Genomic DNA, 19,284 nt, shown 5'->3' on the forward strand with positions numbered 1-19,284 from the left:
TACCTCGATACTGGAAAAGGCCGCAAACGTTACTACGGGATGGATACCTGGGTTTCAACCCCAAACCCCTCTTCAATCGATTCTCTAAACCGCCTCACCCAAAAAATAGAGACTTGCCTTCGCAAACCGATCGAAGAATTTTATCTGACTGACTATCCGGGTCTGTTTGTTTTGAAAACACCAACGCCAGCTTCAATTCTTGATCCAACAACAACGCCACTTCCAGCATAAGGAGGGGGGTTATTTTTTTTGGCAACCGGGGAGATGACAACAACCACCGTAACTGGCTCCGGACGACGTGCATCTATACGACAACCAGAGCTGCAAATACCAGCGAAAACCTCCAGCTCCCAATCAATGACGAGCCCAGTGGATCAATTCCCACCCTTCACTGATGATTTATACGACATAGCGGCGACGCGCGAACCACAATACCCTGCCTCTTCTATCAGATACACGCAAAGTGACCGCTGGGAACCGCGGAAAGCGAGTTATGCCCCTCAGGAGATCAGAAACTCTAGGCACAAACCAAGAAAAAGTATTAGCGAGGCAATCAGCACCCTTAGAACACGCAATGCCAGCGTGAGCGCCAACGCCCAGGAGTTGGCACATGCGCTCCAGGCGCCGGTCTCGTATAAACTGATCGTAAGGTCATCCGCCCTCCCCCCCAACTGGATTGTGGCTCATTTTATCTAGGTTCTCTGCCTCATCTGGTATCTAACCTCCGCCGTCACAAACACATCCTCAAAGTCCATATTAAATGCCCTCCCAAAACCCATCACTCTCACGATCATACAATTCGCCTTTGTGTCAATATGGTGCCTACTACTCTCTTACCTTGCAAGTGTTATTCCTTGGCTCAGACACAATATACCAGCCCTCAAGAATGGCCTCCGCTATCCATCACGAGATATCATCGGAACCACGTTGCCGTTGGCAGTTTTCCAGCTTGCAGGTCATATACTTAGCTCCATGGCTACCTCACAAATCCCCGTTTCGCTGGTGCACACTATTAAGGGACTGTCACCCCTTTTTACTGTCCTAGCATACCGCATGTTTTTTCGCATCCGGTATGCTAAAGCCACTTATCTATCGCTTGTCCCCTTGACATTAGGGGTCATGCTTGCTTGCTCCACAGGGCTCTCTACCAACTTCTTCGGCATAACCTGTGCACTACTTGCGGCTCTGGTCTTTGTTTCACAGAACATATTTTCCAAGAAGCTCTTCAACGAAACGTCTCGTGCCGAATCAGAGCCCCTGTCCTCGGACCGACCAAAACTAGACAAGTTAAATCTGCTTTGTTATTGCTCCGGATTGGCCTTGATCTTGACTTTACCGATCTGGGTGATCTCAGAGGGCTATCCTCTCATCTCTGATCTTTTACAAGATGGCGCCATCTCTCTATCAGGCAAAAAGAATTCTTTGGACCATGGAGAGCTCTTCCTCGAATTCGTCTTCAATGGTGTTTCGCACTTTGCTCAAAACATCCTGGCCTTTATCTTGATAACGATGACATCGCCGGTGTCATACTCAGTGGCGTCTTTGGTCAAAAGAGTATTTGTCATTGTTGTTGCGATTGTATGGTTTGGCAACTCCACTACCTATATCCAAGCTTTTGGGATTCTTCTCACTTTTCTCGGACTTTATCTCTATGACCGCAATAGCCATGATGATGCGGCAGAGCAAAGAGCAAAAGCCGACCACTTCCGCGCAAAAGAGGCCATTCTTCCCTTGAATGTCTCCACGGAAAAGACATGGAATACCGGTGGGTATGACTCTGCGAGACAACCGGGCCAATCCACTCCAGATGATTTATCGTCTATTCCAAGTCATCCTAAAAAAGAGGACGATCGACCTGGCCGCATCCGCCCACGGGGAAACAGTACTGCTCGGAATTGGCTGCCCCCTGGTACTAAACAAGAGACAACCTGGCACCCGAATGATTCCTAAGTAGTTCTCTCTTTATTACCCACATCAATCGTGTATCAGGCGTTCAAGTGTATAACTGGTTGGTTCATCATAGTGCGGGATGGATGCGATACGACAGCCGCAAGCAACCTATCTCTATAACAGGGGGAAAGACATACATAATAATGGCTCGAAGGATGTAAAAACTCAATGTATTTTTTTTTAGTATTCTAATTCGATAAAAGGCCCCACGCACGGAGTACCGAAACTATGTTGACCAAGATCTCCTATTATTTTGGGATCATGAGCACAAGGGTACAAGCAAAATGAAGAGTCTACGGGAGAGCTGCATAAAATGAATGTGACGTTTGGCTTGGAAAATGGATTGTATGTTTGAATGTTGTTCTGGGAGGGGATAAGACAAAATAAATCCTGGGAGGGTTAGAATGTTGCCACTGTCGGTAAGGAACTAAGCCTTCATCAGACAAAACCACGATCATTAGATGAAGATGGTGATAGCCCTAAGGAGCTCCAGCTCAGGGCACGGTTCTCTTGGGTCATGTAGCAGAGGAGGCAGGAACAGAGCAAACCCTACCACCTACAATAATCAAGCCCGTGAATGAGTTTGGTACAGAAGAAGAAGAAGAGAAGGAGCGGGAGGAAAAGTCGGGAAAAAATAAGGAAGGAATCCTGCTGAGTAAGCGGACTGATGAAGGCGCGTTGGATTAGTTATTTCCCCGATAGCCGAGCCAATCCGCAGCCGGCAATTTGCGAGTGACGGACCGGTGTCGAGCAAGAATCCGAACGAGCCAAAAGTGCTCTTCAAGTACCCCGGCTCTCAAAGCACGACGCCTGATACTCCATCATCCTCCCTCCTACCCCCGTTTTACATACCCTCTTTCCTTCAATTCGCCCGCCCTCCAGCATGCGGCCGCAGTTGTATCGTGCGGCCGCCCGGTCACTCCGGGTCCCAAAGGTCAACAACTATCCTAGAACCTTTGTTTCGACAACCCCTCGCTCTGCTGAGGTGGAATTGACAATTGGTATGGCAAGGTAGCCCTGCAGGGGGCCTTTTATAATCTTGCTAATTGTTTTCACTTCAGATGGAAAGAAAGTCTCTGTAGAAGGTAACTCGAGCTTCCAATGCGCGGTTTTCGTCGCTCGTTAGCCACTGACACCCTGTACAGCCGGTTCGGCCCTTATCCAGGCCTGTGAGAAAGCAGGCGCGACAATTCCAAGGTACGGCGCTATCCAATCTAGCCTTTTTTCATCAGCTGACAGACTTGAACAGATATTGCTATCATGAGTATGCTATACCTCCCCCTTTACAAAAACTGTTGCACCGTGCCGACAGCTGCTAACTACGAGCATAGAAAACTGTTAATCGCAGGCAACTGTATGGCAAACTGAAACCCCCAAACCATTTGGCAATCGATTTCTAATCATATTATAATAGGCCGTATGTGTCTGGTGGAAGTTGAACGTGCTCCTAAACCCGTGGCCTCATGCGCCTGGCCCGTACAACCTGGAATGAACGTCAAGACCGACTCGCCCCTTGTGCATAAAGCGAGAGAGGGTGTAATGGAGTTCCTCCTCGGAAATCACCCTCTTGACTGCCCTATCTGCGACCAGGGTGGAGAATGTGACCTGCAAGACCAATCCATGCGCTATGGTGCCGATCGGGGGCGTTTCCATGAGGTTGGTGGCAAGCGTGCTGTTGAAGACAAGAATATTGGTCCTCTGGTAAAGACTTCTATGAATCGGTGTATCCATTGCACTCGCTGCGTTCGATTCATGAACGATGTTGCCGGCGCCCCGGAGCTCGGAACAACCGGCAGAGGAAACGACATGCAAATTGGAACTTATTTGGAACAGAACCTCAACTCTGAGCTCTCTGGCAATATTGTTGATCTCTGTCCTGTCGGTGCCCTGACATCAAAGCCTTATGCTTTTCGTGCTCGCCCTTGGGAATTGAAGCACACTGAATCGGTTGATGTTCTCGACGCCCTGGGATCTAACATCAGGATAGATACCAGAGGCATGGAAGTTATGCGCATACTTCCGAGGTTGAATGATGATATCAATGAAGAGTGGATCAATGACAAATCTCGATTCGCTTGCGACGGCTTGAAGACTCAGAGACTAACTACACCCCTTATTCGAAGGGATGGCAAGTTCGTCCCAGCGACATGGGAACAAGCATTGACTGATATATCATCGAACTACCAAAAGTCGCAGCCGGGAGAAAATGAAGTTAAAGCCATTGCTGGACACTTGGTAGATGCGGAATCGCTTGTGGCCATGAAAGATCTTCTCAACAAACTTGGCTCGGATAATTTGGCTCTTGACCAAGCAGGTGGCGGATCACCCATTGCCCATGGCATTGATGTTCGCGCAAACTACCTTTTCAATTCCAAGATTTACGGAATTGAGGACGCCGATGCCATCCTTTTAGTTGCAACAAATCCCCGCCACGAAGCATCTGTCCTTAACGCACGCATTCGCAAGCAATTCCTTCGCTCTGAGCTTGAGGTCGGATTAGTAGGAGAAGAGTTTGACAGCACCTTTGAATATGAACACCTTGGTGCCGATGTCTCTGCTCTGAAGGCCGCTCTTTCAGGTAAATTCGGCGAAAAACTTGCTTCCGCTAAGCGACCCATGATTATCGTTGGCAGTGCTGCGACCGAGCATCAGGACGCGAAAGCGATATACGAGGCCGTCGGTAGCTTCGCGGAGAAACACTCGAGCAATTTCAACACTCCAGAATGGCAAGGCTACAACGTTCTTCAGCGTGCTGCTTCACGTGCTGCTGCCTTTGAGGTTGGATTCACTACACCTTCTCCCGAAGTCGCCCAGACGAAGCCTAAGATTGTCTGGCTTCTTGGAGCCGACGAAGTTAGCCCGAATGACCTTCCTAGCGATGCGTTCGTCATCTACCAAGGGCACCATGGCGATCGCGGTGCTCAACTTGCTGATGTTGTTCTTCCCGGAGCGGCTTATACTGAGAAATCAGGCACTTACATCAACACTGAAGGTCGTGTGCAAGTCACTCGCGCGGCCACTTCTTTGCCTGGTGCTGCACGGGATGATTGGAAAATCGTACGCGCCGTTAGCGAGTTCCTCGGTGCACCGCTTCCTTATGATGACATCGAAGCTCTTCGCGATCGCATGGAGGAGATTAGTCCCGTCATGCGCAGATATGATGTCGTCGAGCCAACTTCGTTGAGCTCATTGAGCAAGGTCCAATTGGTCGACCAGAACAAGGGCATCAAGCCGACTGAAACACCTTTCAAGAAAATCATTGAAGACTTTTACTTTACTGATTCTATCTCCCGAAGGTACCAACCACCCCGACCTGTTGACTAGTTGAATTGTGTTGCTGACCAACTTCATAGCTCGCCCACCATGGCTCGCTGTTCCGCCGCTAAGGCTACTGGCAACCCAGAAACGAACTTTATGGCTGCTGGTGAAATGTCTCCACAAGCTTTGTATGGTTAAACCTTGAAAACCTCAAGTGGCTTTGGTCGCTTGGTATGTGCCAGTTATCAATTGGTCTAGGCGTTGTTGTTTTAACACCTATTCTCCGGCCCCTTTTATTCATGATTTCTTTGCCTCCCCTTTCCTTTGTTATTAGTATTATTATTCTCTTTTTTTTTTTAACCTTCCCCCCCTTTTTATTGCCGTCAGTTATTGTCTTCGCTATCTCGTTGCCATGTGCTCCAACCGCCCTCTGGTACAATATGAGACATCATTAGTGGCCAAATCTGTACATAACATTCAGTTAAAACCAGCTCCAGGGATATGCGCAAGTTTCTTTGAATTATTTTTTAAAAGCTTGTTTAAGGGTCATTTGAGCAATCAATCTTAGCCATTATGTACATGTTGTAACAGGGGGCGGCGCCTGGGTATGTGGGTCGTCCTCTCGGCCCAGCTCAATTCTTTGTTTGCTATTGAGAAACTACAGAAGACAATACGGGCAAGTTTAGTAATAGTGAGGAAACTAGCAACTCATAATTCATCATCATCCGTCTCCCCTGCAGATTCCGCATCACCCTGAGCACCTTCTCCGGATAGGCAACCGGTGGCTGAAAGGCCAGCCCGGGGAGGAGTTGCAGCAACGTTGTTAAAGACAGGGTAAGCAGACGATTTATTAGTATCCACGCTGTGCTGTTTCTCCACACCATCTTGCGCCGATAATTCCCCGTCACTGACGCTGCCTTCTGTGCCCTCGTCCACTTCTCTGGAGCTTTTCTCATCCGATGCGGAGTCCGTTTCCACTTCAGAAACAGCTTTTCCTTCTGATCCACGGTCTTCGGGGCCACGAGTATGACGCTTCCCCAGGGGGTTCTGCTGGAAGCGAGCTTGATGCTCAAGGGGGCTTGGCGTCTGGATATTTGGATCTAAAATGCCATACACAATCGATATCAGTCAGAGCTACTCACCGCCGATATCATACGGAGTATAGTCAAGCCTTACCCGTTTCGGGGTCTGGTTCTGCGGTATTTAATAGCCTATGTTGGTTGCGAATTTTCAGCTTCTTCTCGTTTAGCAAACGGACAAGGTTTGCTATTAATTGCTCCTCATGTTGCTCCTTAGCACCAAATAATTGCTGCAGTTGATCGTTAAGCTGATCAACCATATGCTCAGCAGCGCAGGCACGATCTTGGAGTGCACGACAGCGTTGTTCAAGGGCATTCGAGCAAGCGATTGCCGTACCGCACCAATCGAGAAGTTGAATTTCTTGTTCATCGTTTTGCATAAGGGTCACGGACCCAAGCCTTTGCTATGATTTTTTTTTTCGTTAACCAAAGATGTTACATGCGGTGATCTCCACGAGCACATACAGTGATGCCTTCTATTCTCTTACGAATGCTGATGACTAATTCCTTGGATGCGCTGTCAGACTCACAGATCGTAGCCGACGATTCGATGCCATGGAAAGATCCCACGTGGCCAACAGACTCTGCGGCTTGCCCAAAGATATACCAGACAATTTGGGCCCATTCCTCATCACTGCCGTGGTAGTTCTTGGTGCGTAATTCCTTCAATTGGGCTCGCTGGACTTCAGAACCTTAGCAGCCATGCAGACGTTTTGGTGTTATACGACTTACCCGTCCGAGTAAACGGATTTTCTCCTTCTGTTGCAATCAAGTCTAGGCTAGAAGAAAAGCGGTCGGAACCAGCAACACGAAGGAGCACGGATGATTCAGGTTGGTCAGATCTGGGAATGCGCAGAACACGCATTCCCGAGTGAGACTCGGAAAGCGGCGGCGCGGTATTCATAATTTGCAAATCATCTGCAAGTGGCGATAGAAAAGAAAGAGAGCAATCTGATATGGGAGGGTGCCTATATAAAAGCCGCTGCAAGAATAGGCAGCTAGATATAGGCAGCGTTGCCTAGGTAGTAAGTAGGTACGGAGTAGGCTATTCAGTGTTCATGGTTCTTATACAACTGTAGGTACAGTACCTTACTGTCCGTACAACACGGGTAACATTATAAATACCACTGTATACATACCTTGCTGTACGGATTATGTATGTATGTACCTTACCTTAGTTACCTTAAATTTCCCACCCCCTTTTTACTGTATGTATGTACCTTACCTTAGTTACCTTAAATTTCCCACCCCCTTTTTACTGTATGTATGTATTGATGTATATGAGTTACGTAAGGCATCAATCTAGTTAACTAGTTAGCTAACTAATGTATGTACCTAGGTAGTACCTGTACTATGTACAGTACCTTATGTTGGCGAAATCCTTGTATGTAAGTCAAGGTAGGACCTGATTTCCTCCAGGCTTCCTACCCATCCGTGCCTGTGGGTAGTTATGTAGGTATATACCTTAAGATAGTGTATTGTCATGGTATTAAAGATAATGCCGGGAACCGCTCTCCGCCTGGCCCAAATCCCTCTCTATCCATATTAATTATTAACGCTCTCGCCTCTCGGGGGAATCCTGCCAGCCACCAAAACCGCACGCGAGCACCTGCACGTCGCTCCGAGTAATTGGGGCTCGTGTTTACTTCTCTTTCTCCACGGGCCGGTCCCCGTTCGTTTACCTACGCAAGTCTTCTCTCCGCCCATCGCAGAAAGACGATTCTATCTCTGCCCGTCTCCCAAATCGACGTCTACATTGCTAGCTGCATCGTATACAAGCCAGCTCCTCGCAAAGGAGGTGAAGGACAGATACAACAAAGAACATAAAAAGGAGGAAATTCATCCGCCGATACCCTGGCTCTAGTGAGGACCTCCGCACCAGCATAATCGTGAATCATCTTTCCGTCTGTCTGGCCCGACCAACATGGGATGACGTTCCCCCGTCTCTGTGTATCCGATTTCAACACTAGAGAGTTCTGAGGCTGCCACCCGGAGGATCGGCTCAGACGCCCGAACAACCTCTGAACGACTGTGGACCATTCAGCCTAGCCCCTGTACAATGGAATCATTGACTTTTCATTTGCGACGTGGCGATGAGGAGACGATCGAGTCTTGGGACGACGATGGTGATTTACAATGCTACGAGGATATCCAGCTGCGCACCGCGTCGAGTGCTACATCGGTGACGAATTCTTCTATTCGCCGCTCTGGCCATCGGGACTCCATATCCTCGCGTCGCTCCGCTCGCTCCGATCTTGACTCTACCGCCGGTGATGATGAGGACTGGCAGGTCCAACTATTGGACAATGAGGAAGCTGTAAACGAGGAGGCTATTGCTTCCGCCAAAAGTGCTGGGATCCCACTGCCTGCAAACGTTCCCAAATCGGCCTTAGTTGGGGGCACCATCAAACGCCTGGGACCCAGAAAAACAAAGCATAAATTTGTTGATGATTGGTCTGACGACGTGGAATTCCCAGATCCTGATGCTGTCTTGGAACTAAAAAGTCCTCAGGCTGTATCCTTTCCTGAATCACTGCAGCAAATTAGCTCCGTGGCAGCAAGCCCGGTCAAAACTTCGGCTTCGCCATTTTGGAGTGATGATATCGCGCTGCGATTACAATCATCATCAATGGCACACATGGACATGTATCGAGAGGACGATGCCGGTGATGTTGATGATATTCCAACGATCAAGCCTGCGAAGCTACGCTCCCCTCAAAGAGCAAGTGTCCTCAATAAAACGATGTCAGATAAGGAAAGCAACATGGCCGATGCTCCGGAGGAGAATTTCGAGGAAGACTTTGATCTGCCGCCGGACAACTCAATTCGCCTTTCTCCTCTTAAGGCCACCGCAGAAACACAAAGCCCGTCTCCTGAGGACTTCGATATGGAGTGGTCCGAGGGAAGCATTGGGGTTCGAGTCGGGGGCACTGCAAGAGATCATCGGTCAAACCCCAGCTCATCGATCTCGGTTGTCAGCCCCAGTGCGTCAAGCTGCCTGACTGCTGAGAGTGAAGATGAAGGCTTGGACGGTCTCGTCATTCCCGAAGGGCCTTTAGACCTGACGATGTCAATGCAAAAGCGACTCGGGCCCCACACCGCTGCTGTAGAGACGTTAGAGTCAAAGCAGGCTAGTCAAGATACGACAGATCAGGACGATTTTTTTTCTGGTCTTGAGCTGGAAGGCGGTGATATCTTTGATACCAAAAAACTCTCAATAAACCCAAACATCAAGTGCAAAGCAGACCCCGGGAGCCCAGCACGACGCTCGGCAACCACCCTCACTTTCACCAATACTACAGTCTCTCCAAAAACTCGAATTCCGCGTCTCTCTAATCACGACCGTCAACATTCGACACACCTCGAAACTGTCTCTGAGAGTGGTGCACCTCTTTCGAAGTTTCGGACGTCGCTCCCTAAAACCAGTGGTCACACATCGCATTCTTCTATGTCCGGCATATCTTCCCACGGAACATCACTAACTTCTCCAAATTCCCTGAGTCCTGGTCGACGATTCATTGTTGGTGCTAGACTGTCCAGAGACTCTGCTAACAGTGAGCGCACTATTACCGGGCACCAGTTACTAAAAACAAAGCGATCATTACCTACGATACGGAACTCAAGCCCAACGGCTTCTACGCCACCCCTTCAAAGTCCACGCCAGGACTTAACGGGCTGTCCTTTCAGTTCAAACTCCCGATCCAAGACACCCGTTGACCGTGTTGGGCATGAAGCAAGGTCGCTGCTGGGCCGTAGATTACAGACACCTTTTATTCCAGCAGGGGCATCAGAACATCAGTCGCATCATGCCAGCGTGAAAAGTTCTCGGCACACCCGACGCGCAAACTCAGACAGCTCGCAGGAAGCAGTCCCACCGCAAGGCCCAGTGTCTCGTCTGCCGCGACCAGGCCGCTATGAAGCGCTTGGGCATAACGCGAGTGACTCGGGGACCCAGGTCACAGCCGCTAAGCGAACGCTCACTCGACCAACTCGGCGGCGGAATTTTGGGGACGGTACTGAGCTGGCGTCATTCGACGATCTGCCTACGTCCTCGACAGCAGAAAGCAAATTTGTCAAGCATCCGTCCGGACGTGGCGCACCGAGATCTCTCAAAAACAAGTTGGGCCGGAGTCAGACCATCCCATCGAGAACAGATGTGCAGCAGCCAGTCCTAGGTACTCCAACCAGACGGTACGACCAGACGCCCCGATTTGCTCGCGACACCAATGCCTCGAGAAATGCTAGGGAACAGCGCATCGCGTCCATGTCGTCTGGCTCGAAAAGTCGGGAGAACAGTGCGCTTGTCTCCCTAAGCTCGAATTGGAATACTCAAACCATCTCGCGTGTCCCTACGACTCCATTGTCCATACAAAGCAAGAAGAATAGAACTGCTACAATATCCGGGAGCAAGCCTCATCTGATAAAACCCTTGGGTACGGGGGTCCAAGAGCGCAAATGTAAGCCAGATATCTCTACGTGTAACATCCTAAACTAATATTTCTGTTAGCTGTGAATGGCATGCGTTACAATCCTGCCACATTTCGCTGGGAGGGGAATGAAAGCCTAGCGCAGGATTTCGATACCGATTCGCCCCAATCTCCAAAACCTGCACCAGCACTCATCACCAACGTCGGTGCTATGCAAAATGTGCAGGTGGTGGGGGGAATGGTGTTCGATCCGCAGCGCATGTGCTGGCTCAAGTTGGCACCGCTGCAACCCGGAACAAAGGGCTTGGTGGCTGTCCAGGACGAGGATGATGTTTTTGCCGGCCTTGGTAATCTGGAGGAAAAACCCGGCTCTATGCCACCACCCTCGGGTGTTAACGACGACCTCGGTCTTGTCGTGAGCGGTGACGATCGCAGTTGCGGGGACTCTTCAGACGAGTGGCCCATTACGGAAGAGTTCGATGTTGGACCGGAGTTCATTCGACGTCAACGTGCAGAGGAAGAGAAATGGAGACGCAAGGTCAATAGATGGACAGACTTTGATCGCATGAAATTCGGTGACAGCTGGAGATGGGCCATACGAGACTTGGTGGGATTTAACAGCACTCTGAGTGTTCAAGGACTTGGCGGCAATTGATCGAGTCGACTTCTTTCTTTCCCCCTCCTCTTCAAGCCAACTCTGTGTGTTCTCCGGGGAGGGAAGGGAGAGGAGTGACGGTGGAATAGACACATACATGGACATGACGGAATGTGGCCTATTGGTCAAACAGTACCAATGTTAGTGCCTGACTTAATGATATATGAATAGATGTTATCCAAGACGATGATGGTAATACAACTGAGCTATGCTGGGCCTTGTGCCGGAGCTTACAACAAAGAGAAACATTGTCGAAGAGAACGGGAAGGGGTACAGCAGATGCAGAGCAATGAGTACCTACCCAGACAGAACTATGTACCAAGAGAAGGGGCGAAGCGCTTCTCTGGTTTCTGACTAGGTGTTGTTCTGTAAGGGGAGGCTGCGTTGAGGCATCATAGATAGCATGTTTTAAACGGGATCCAATGCTCGCAAATGATTAGAGGGACCTCGTTTGTTTGTTGGTAATACAGCATCGCCTACAAACGTACATGATTAGGTACCACAGGTAGGGTGCCTAGGTTGTACTGGTAGGTACCTACCTACATACCGTACATACTGTACATGGCCAACGCATCTTGATACACGACCGGGGGGGGAAAGGGCTAACCTACATGGTCTGCTACCTGCCTACTACATCCAAGTCAAGTTAACTAGTTACGTGGTACAGATTAGTCAGTCGACGCGCACTTGTCCGGTCAACCTCTCAATTCCCAGTTTCCAATTAACAGGACCTATTTGGTGATGGCAAAGACCCAAAAATGCCCATCAATGCACAGGGACCCAACAGCCCTAGGGCTGCGTGGCTCCATCACCGAGCCCAGCTCAGGTGATAGATAGATAGATACTCCGACTGGGGAGGGAGGTTGGGAATCCTGCAGATCCGGATGAGGTTCTTCCTAGAGATGTCCTGCATGCACACACGCGCGCACACTGTCAAACCTTCTTGCGAGGTGTCCAGTGGTAAGCAGCGCGCCTCTGCACTTGCTCCTCTGGAAGATTGGGGGCTTCCTTTCCGGACGAGACATCCCGTTAACAGTAGCTCCTACCAGTCCTATTTTGATACGGAACTCGATGCTGGTCCGGTTGATCTGAAACCAGATCTCATCCGGCACTCGTTGCCACACGAATAAATGCCATTGACTTTTTATATATTGTGTGTATCTACTTGGCTTCAACCGTTCCAGTTCAAACCTTCTCACTCTGACAGCTTTTCTTCCCACGCCATTTTCTCTTTTGCGCTTGTTCCTTCGTGCCCTTGAGACCTTGCTGACAATGTATTTGTTTGCCATCAATATTGCTACCACCGCATACTATGCCAGGATTATCCACTCTGCTCTTCTTCAAGGAATGTTTGATGCTTGATCCTTGTCAGTTTCACGAGACTCTTGATTGCTTCGTGTTCTCACTTTTTCTTTTCCTCCTTTTTTTTTCAATTTCTTTTTCCTGCTCTCATTCTTCCACCCTTCTTTACACTATTCTTTTTTCTTTTCCCTCTCCCCTCAGTCCGAACGACGTCGCCCCTTTTTGCCCAGGCTTTATCATTGCCATCCACATACCGACAGCAAAATAACCTAGCGCTTCTGAAAACTACTTACAGCAAGTCTATTACGAAAGCTTTCATCAAACTCATTTTTGCCACCCCAATGCCATTTGCTGTTAGTTGCTATCCATATTCCTTTTTCGGGGATTCCTGTATGGGACGAGGTAACCTAGCTGATTGTTCAGGGATTCAGTCAGTTCTCTCTGCTTCCTACGGACATGTCTGTGGTTACCTTGCATCTATGATGGTTAGGGTTTCATGGTCTCATGCATATTAGCTAGCGCTCTTTATGCCGGTCATACTTGGCCTCTATGAGAGTTGGTCAACAGCTCCTGGCCTTTTAACTGGGCCTAGCGTTCCTATCTCTTGACACCCCAAATACTGCTCTGCGGCCGTGCTTTTCTAATCCCTTTTCCTTCTTATATCTCCTTCGTTTCTCATTGAGACCTAGCCTGACTCTCACGCCTGTGTGTTATCTGCTAGGATTTCTTACACTGCAAGCTTGGGTTCCTCTTCGAAGAAGCTTCACGGCCTCGGGAGTTCTATCATCTTCATACAAGTTTGGTTTCCTTTCTACTTCTTGGATTTCCTTGTGGTCATTTATTGCTACATCGGGGATCCTGGGCGTGACTATCAACTTTCCACGAAAGTCAAACCAAGGTCGCATTGTGCATCATCTACTTTACAAAGTCCGCGCAAGCCAGTCTTCCCATCCGTCACTTCTTTCTGCTGCCTATCTCCCCCTTCAGTTTCCCAAATACCTCGCAAGTTCCGCGTTTACAATGAGTGGCTTTGGGAAGCGCGGAAATGATGGTCACGAAAACTACATTATGAACCAACAAATTGCGTTGCCTGTGCCGTACAACCAGGCTGATGGCCATGAGTTCAGTGTAAATGAGCCTGGGACCTACCATTTCCAGCAGCCTTTCCATTCATATACCCATCATTTCACGTCTCCGTATAACCACCCGATCATCTCATCTCATATGCATCACCTGTCTTCGCATCATTCGCCTGGGCATTCAATGCCGTCAACACCTGAGCATGCAGCCCTGCAGCACCAACCCGTGCAGTATTTGCCCCAAGACCGCTTTATCCCATCAAGATACCTACCCCTTCGTGAAGCACTTGGGGAAACCGACATTGAAAGCCAGGATTCTCGAAACGAGAACACTATGCTGTCGGAGCCGGTCATCCCACAGCTAGATGGGTTCCCCAATGTTAGGGAATTTGATCAATTGATGAAAAGGTAGAGCCTCCCCAACCCAGGCTTTTACCCCTGTTGCTAGAGCGAATTAGTCGGAATAGAAGACTAACAATATCTATTCATCCAGTTATGTCGATGATCTGTCGGTAAAGAAACAGGACAAGGCGTTGATTCACGCGAAACGTGCCCGGAACATACGGACGGTTCTTCTGGACCCAAAAGATACGGCCATAGAATCGGCTCAATTCAGGTATAGACTTCTCTGCAGACCGGAACTACTTGGACAGCCGTCTTCCGTTCTATCATGCATTAGTTCAAGTATGGTTCATTGCAATCACTAACGAACATTGGACTAAACCAGATTTTGGGTCAAAAAAATGTTTAAGCTTCAGCCAATCGGTGGGATGAGCTCAGATGTTCGCACCTACTAATTATCCCTGTGGATATTATGATCCAATGCTAATTTCCACGTACGTTAAATAGTGCGGCAAGATGATCTGCCACGAAGGGAAGCCGGTTGCTATTCGAGAGAAGTTGTTCAAAATTCTCACCAGAGCACACCAGCAGTGCCAGCACGGTGGAAGAGATAAAACGTCGGCCCAAGTCCGACAGATCTATTCGTGGTAAGTGGTGTGAATGTTTCCGCATTCCCTTCCAAAGCCGTTTAAAAATATACGACGACTACCTGCCCCTGGGTCAGAGTGCTAATGGTACACAGGGTCCCAAAAGAGCTCATCTCACGCTTCGTCAAGATATGCCCAACTTGCCAAGTACGTCGAGGGGGTTCACGATTAACGCCGCCTAGTTCAAGGAGGGGCTCACCCCGTCTCACCAGTATGCCGCGTTCCCCAAAGCTCCCATCACCCCCCATGTCAAGGCGGGAGTCCACTTTTAATGGCCAGGGAACGGCGGAGAGATCCCAGCACGACTATTACCATCAGCTCGGTAGCTCCAATGGCTGGATGGATAACCATCGGGATATACATGCACGACAGATGGGCCCCATGCGCTCTTTGTGTGCAGGTACGATAAACAATATGCCGAGCTCGGTTCCACCCACAATAGATCCCTTTCATGCAGACATATCAACCCCGTCATCACAAGTCAGCTACAATTCAATGTACACCCCCAGCCAGGGACCTCCTCACCACTAATGCTTTCATTTACCCGGGTTTGGAAAAGGACAAAAGAGATGAGAAAGAAAGGAATAAGAATCGGAATACGGACTTCCTACAGGAGCACGGAGGAAAGGGGAAAACATCCTAATATCTGAATTGTCATGTTGCTTCTATATATTTTCGCTATTATCAATCTTACCGCGTTAGGGCAATAGCTGCCGTTTATTTCTTCATACACACGAATTCCCTTTACTCTAGACTGGAGCCGCGCAATCGTCTCATTGAGTATAGCTGCTAAAGACTGCCGAAGGAGAGTCGGCTGGGAGTGTTTATTTTTTTTGACAATGGATGTCTTTTGAGATCGACCAATCTTTTTGTGCCAAATAAAAATACAAGAAACCCATGTGTTTCACTGATTCCAAGCCCATTTGTTCCTTTCTCGTTCCCAAAAATCTGTCAAATCAATCCAACCCAGCTGCCCGGTGATCATTCAAACGGGCAACGAGAACTTTTTGCCTTTCATAACCCTTCCATTTGTTAGTCTAAACGTAGAGCGATGGGGGAGGGTTGTTGCAGGAGCTCTTACTTGTTGTAATAGATATAAAAGAAGTCTGAGTACAAGAGCGTTTGGATGATACCCGCGATTACGGGAATAGGTTGAAAGTACTGCTCAGCGAAATATCGGTAGATCCAATTAGGGATGTATAGCGCTCGGTATATCCCTAGGGCAAAGAGATAATGAGTCGTGATAGTATCCGCCTCCCCGGTACGCTGGAGCATAAACAGCTGGGGTAGGATGGCGATAGACTCGAGCCAGATTGAAAACGTCCAAAGGATCTTTCGACGCGTCAGCGAGAACTCCAAGCTAAGAGGAAAAGAATGCGAAGGTGAGAGTACCTCAGAAACTCTGTAGTCATGCGGGAACGCGATAGCTAGAACAGCACTGAAGGCTAAAAGATATTGGACTTTGAAAGTGTCCAGGTTTGGGTCATGAGTTGGCTTGTAGTCGTTCAGCATTAGGTAAATGATATAGGCCGACGAGCCAATGAAGAGGATCTTGAACGTTGTGTTGTAGAGAGAATCGGTGAATGCCCAAAAGAGATCTATACTAGTTAGGGACAAGATGCAATCGAAACTCAAGGGGGCAATCTCACCGAGGTAGCGTGTCACGAACACCATCAAATACAATGCCTGCGACTTGAACGACAGTCCAGAACAACTCTGTGGTGGCAGTCAGTCCCGGGCGACCGTTTGAATAAAGTGGAAGGATCAAGTTACGCTCGAAGACTTCATCTTATGTAAAAGGATGAAGATGGACGAGAGATGGGAAAAGTCCGCTGGCGCCAATGTTAGCTTGGATAATGTGGTTGAGAGGCTCATTGGTGAAGAGCCCACCTAGAAGCCTGAAGATATTCATGATGTCTGTCTCGTCTGGTTTGGTAGATAGCGTTTGTTTAATGGAAGTCGTTCAATTTAGGATCGAAGATATGCGATATTCGAAAATAGAGGCGGTCCGATGATAATGATAGTCCTCCCAGCAATCGCCATGAATGTTGTGTCGATCCGTGTCTGGGATACCCGGAAGGGATGCGTTTGTTGTTTGTCTTTGTAAAGATCAATGTTGACACGAAGCCTCAAGATGCGCGACGAGGAGTGCAACGCCCCACCCACGCCACGCATGTGGTGAAACCCTCCGTCTTGCAAAATTTAGCCAAATCGTGGTTCACAATTATGTGTCTTAGTTCGAGTCTTTATTTTACATTTCCATTCGAGTCAAATTTTTTGCTCTTTTCAATTTGCCCTCTTGACAGGTCGGCCAAAAACATTTGTTACAAAGTCACCATTCTATACCGTTCAATTACGAAAGAACAATTGCTTCAATCACCATCCAATCAATCCCAAGCCTAAAGGATTCCTCAAAAAATAGCTGCACCGTGCATGCTTTCGCTGTCTGTTATACACTGCAAGTGCCCTTCCGCCAACTCACTTTTCAAGGCGCAGATAGAGCTTTCCCTATCCAGTCTGTCCCAGTCTCTTAGACCCATCCGCTTGTGCTTTTGGCTTTCCGTAATCTGCTCAAAAAGTCGCACCTTGTCTACATCTAGTTGTGATAGTCGCTTCTCCATGGTAAGCTCCACACTAGAGGGAAGCAGCCTTCCTCCAGGAACAATTGTGCAGAGACCCGTAAGATGGTTGGTATACTTGGGGGTACGGGGGTACGAGGGCGATGTAACGCTGTTTTGCCGATAGGCATGAGGGCGATGAACTTCGGCGCTTGGTCCGGTTGGTACATGACTAGTGCGTGGACCGGAAGGAGGTATATTAGTATGGGGAGTCAAAGGCCCGCGTCGCATCGTAGGGGTCGCAAATGTATTCGTGTCTTTGAAACTAGCCCCCCCTCGAGGACGCGTCGGCGCGGATAGCAAGGAAATGCTTGATCCCCGGTTCTGTGAGGGTAAAGATTTGGCACCATGCGAGGGGCCAGATGGAGGCGATTGGTTTTGTAAGGCGCTGTGTGGTGCCTTCAGGTGACTGGGGATACACGCGACATTGATGTGCTTGGATCTATTGCTGTAAAGGTCGGGAGAACGACCTTGGTCAGACTTGTCAAGATCCATTACTCGCGCTGTGGATGCGACAGGGTCCTGGCTAGGGATAGGAGCCTTCTCTTGCAATTCATCTTTTCCGAAAGAGGGTTCGCCGGTTTGAAGAGTGGGTGATTCGCGCGGGATCTTAAATGGCGGCTGGCGAGTTGTAGAAGGAGCAGCCGGTGATCGTCCTCTTGAATCCAATGCGGGAGGTCTGTCTGTGAATGGCGATGAGCGTCTAGAGTTTGAACCAGATCCGGGAGCTGAGGTATGTTTTGAAAAGGTACTACGTGGAGATAAAGAGCGCCGTTTCTGAAAACGATGGTCCTCGAAGCGATCGCGGCGCTCTTGAAGGGGGCTCCGAGAGCGGAGAGATACTGGTGGGCGAGGTAAATTTTCACGCAGTGAGCCGCGCCTCGGACGTGAATTAGACCTTGGAAATTGCTCGGCAGACGGCAGTATCGAACGTTCTCTCTTGTCAGTTCTTATATCTTGGCTGGTGGGCGTGATCTCCCGAGATCGACTGAATGCTGTACGACCTCGAGAGAAGTCTCGCGAGCGACTCTCGGTGTATGGCGACCTTGGGCGCCATGAAGTATGCACAAGCGCTCGCTCCCGCCTGGGAGAAAACCTGCGCGGAGGGGAGCACGTTTGGTTGTAAGGAGGACCAGTGTCCCTGGCATAATAGGGAGGACTTCGGGATGAACGGCGCCTAAAACTCGGTGGCGAGCGACTTCGCAATCGGTTATAAGTTCGGCTTGATGACGGAACCCAAGTATCAGCAACTCGGCGGGGTGATCGATTTCGCGGCGATCTACTGCGTCGAATATAGCCTCTAGGTGCTGGACGATAACTTTCCCCTCCTCGGTGATCATCAAACCTTGGACGGGTTGTTTAGTTGTGGGCGACCAACATCACGATGTAAAAACGTACCTTCTATTGCGGTCCCAATCCATCAAGGCGTACTTGGGATAGGTCCAAGATTCAGGGTGCAAAGTAAATGTGTCAGACCAGTTAAGATCTCTTGCTTCTGAGTATTAGCCTGTGCGTGGAGGAAAAGTATATTTGAGCAAGATGTTCAAGAATCGAAGAGGCGGCAGGTGAGGATAAAATCATATCCAGTCACGTGATGCTACAGGGGAGAGTCCATGCGCAAGACATCTATCTGACTAACATAGAGGTGACAGTTGTAGTGAATCATCTAGCTACAATTGAAATAGTATAAAACATCTTGCAGTAACTTCTAGTTACGTCTCTAGATTAAAAAGACAGTACGCAATTTCCTGGCACGAAAACTACGAGGCAGCGAAATGATCACGTGATACGGGGATATTATCCTAAGCTCCCTAGCGCGCGCAAAAGCAAACTACCCTGCTGTTAGAATCTCATCGTCATATCGCAGAATATCTCCGCAAATCAAGACAAAACCAGCCAGCTCCTAGGAATATCAAGACACTGCAAT

At 48.9% G+C, this 19,284-nt stretch overlaps 6 protein-coding genes across 6 annotated transcripts; 4 read left to right on the forward strand and 2 right to left on the reverse strand.

The window, feature by feature from the left end:
* Positions 1-357: 357 nt before the first annotated feature.
* Positions 358-1,950, forward strand: KD926_006615 (putative ER to Golgi transport protein (Sly41); the record flags this gene model as incomplete). Its single annotated transcript, XM_053099615.1, has 2 exons — positions 358-645; positions 697-1,950. The coding sequence occupies 2 exons, from the start codon at positions 358-360 to the stop codon at positions 1,948-1,950; spliced, it is 1,542 nt and encodes a 513-aa protein (XP_052956697.1).
* Positions 1,951-2,833: 883 nt separating this feature from the next.
* Positions 2,834-5,406, forward strand: KD926_006616 (putative NADH-ubiquinone oxidoreductase, subunit G; the record flags this gene model as incomplete). The annotated part of the gene is made up of 7 exons (XM_053099616.1): positions 2,834-2,951; positions 3,012-3,035; positions 3,096-3,147; positions 3,200-3,214; positions 3,282-3,304; positions 3,365-5,246; positions 5,304-5,406. 7 exons carry the CDS (start codon positions 2,834-2,836, stop codon positions 5,404-5,406), a joined length of 2,217 nt encoding a protein of 738 aa, XP_052956698.1.
* A 510-nt stretch (positions 5,407-5,916) lies between these two features.
* Positions 5,917-7,191, reverse strand: KD926_006617 (uncharacterized protein; the record flags this gene model as incomplete). Its single annotated transcript, XM_053099617.1, has 4 exons — positions 5,917-6,308; positions 6,385-6,691; positions 6,753-6,970; positions 7,020-7,191. 4 exons carry the CDS (start codon positions 7,189-7,191, stop codon positions 5,917-5,919), a joined length of 1,089 nt encoding a protein of 362 aa, XP_052956699.1.
* Positions 7,192-8,346: 1,155 nt separating this feature from the next.
* Positions 8,347-11,369, forward strand: KD926_006618 (putative cytokinesis regulator (Byr4); the record flags this gene model as incomplete). Its single annotated transcript, XM_053099618.1, has 2 exons — positions 8,347-10,744; positions 10,795-11,369. 2 exons carry the CDS (start codon positions 8,347-8,349, stop codon positions 11,367-11,369), a joined length of 2,973 nt encoding a protein of 990 aa, XP_052956700.1.
* A 2,322-nt stretch (positions 11,370-13,691) lies between these two features.
* On the forward strand, positions 13,692-14,911 carry KD926_006619 (uncharacterized protein; the record flags this gene model as incomplete). The annotated part of the gene is made up of 4 exons (XM_053099620.1): positions 13,692-14,158; positions 14,244-14,366; positions 14,681-14,739; positions 14,835-14,911. 4 exons carry the CDS (start codon positions 13,692-13,694, stop codon positions 14,909-14,911), a joined length of 726 nt encoding a protein of 241 aa, XP_052956701.1.
* Positions 14,912-15,816: 905 nt separating this feature from the next.
* KD926_006620 (uncharacterized protein) lies at positions 15,817-18,697 on the reverse strand (the record flags this gene model as incomplete). Its single annotated transcript, XM_053099621.1, has 5 exons — positions 15,817-16,337; positions 16,389-16,455; positions 16,513-16,571; positions 17,222-18,040; positions 18,454-18,697. The coding sequence occupies 5 exons, from the start codon at positions 18,695-18,697 to the stop codon at positions 15,817-15,819; spliced, it is 1,710 nt and encodes a 569-aa protein (XP_052956702.1).
* Between the last annotated feature and the right edge of the window lie 587 nt (positions 18,698-19,284).

Source organism: Aspergillus affinis, assembly GCF_023601865.1.
Source record: "Aspergillus affinis strain CMG 70 chromosome Unknown NODE_35_length_286873_cov_86_307686, whole genome shotgun sequence".
NCBI lineage: Eukaryota > Fungi > Ascomycota > Eurotiomycetes > Eurotiales > Aspergillaceae > Aspergillus > Aspergillus affinis.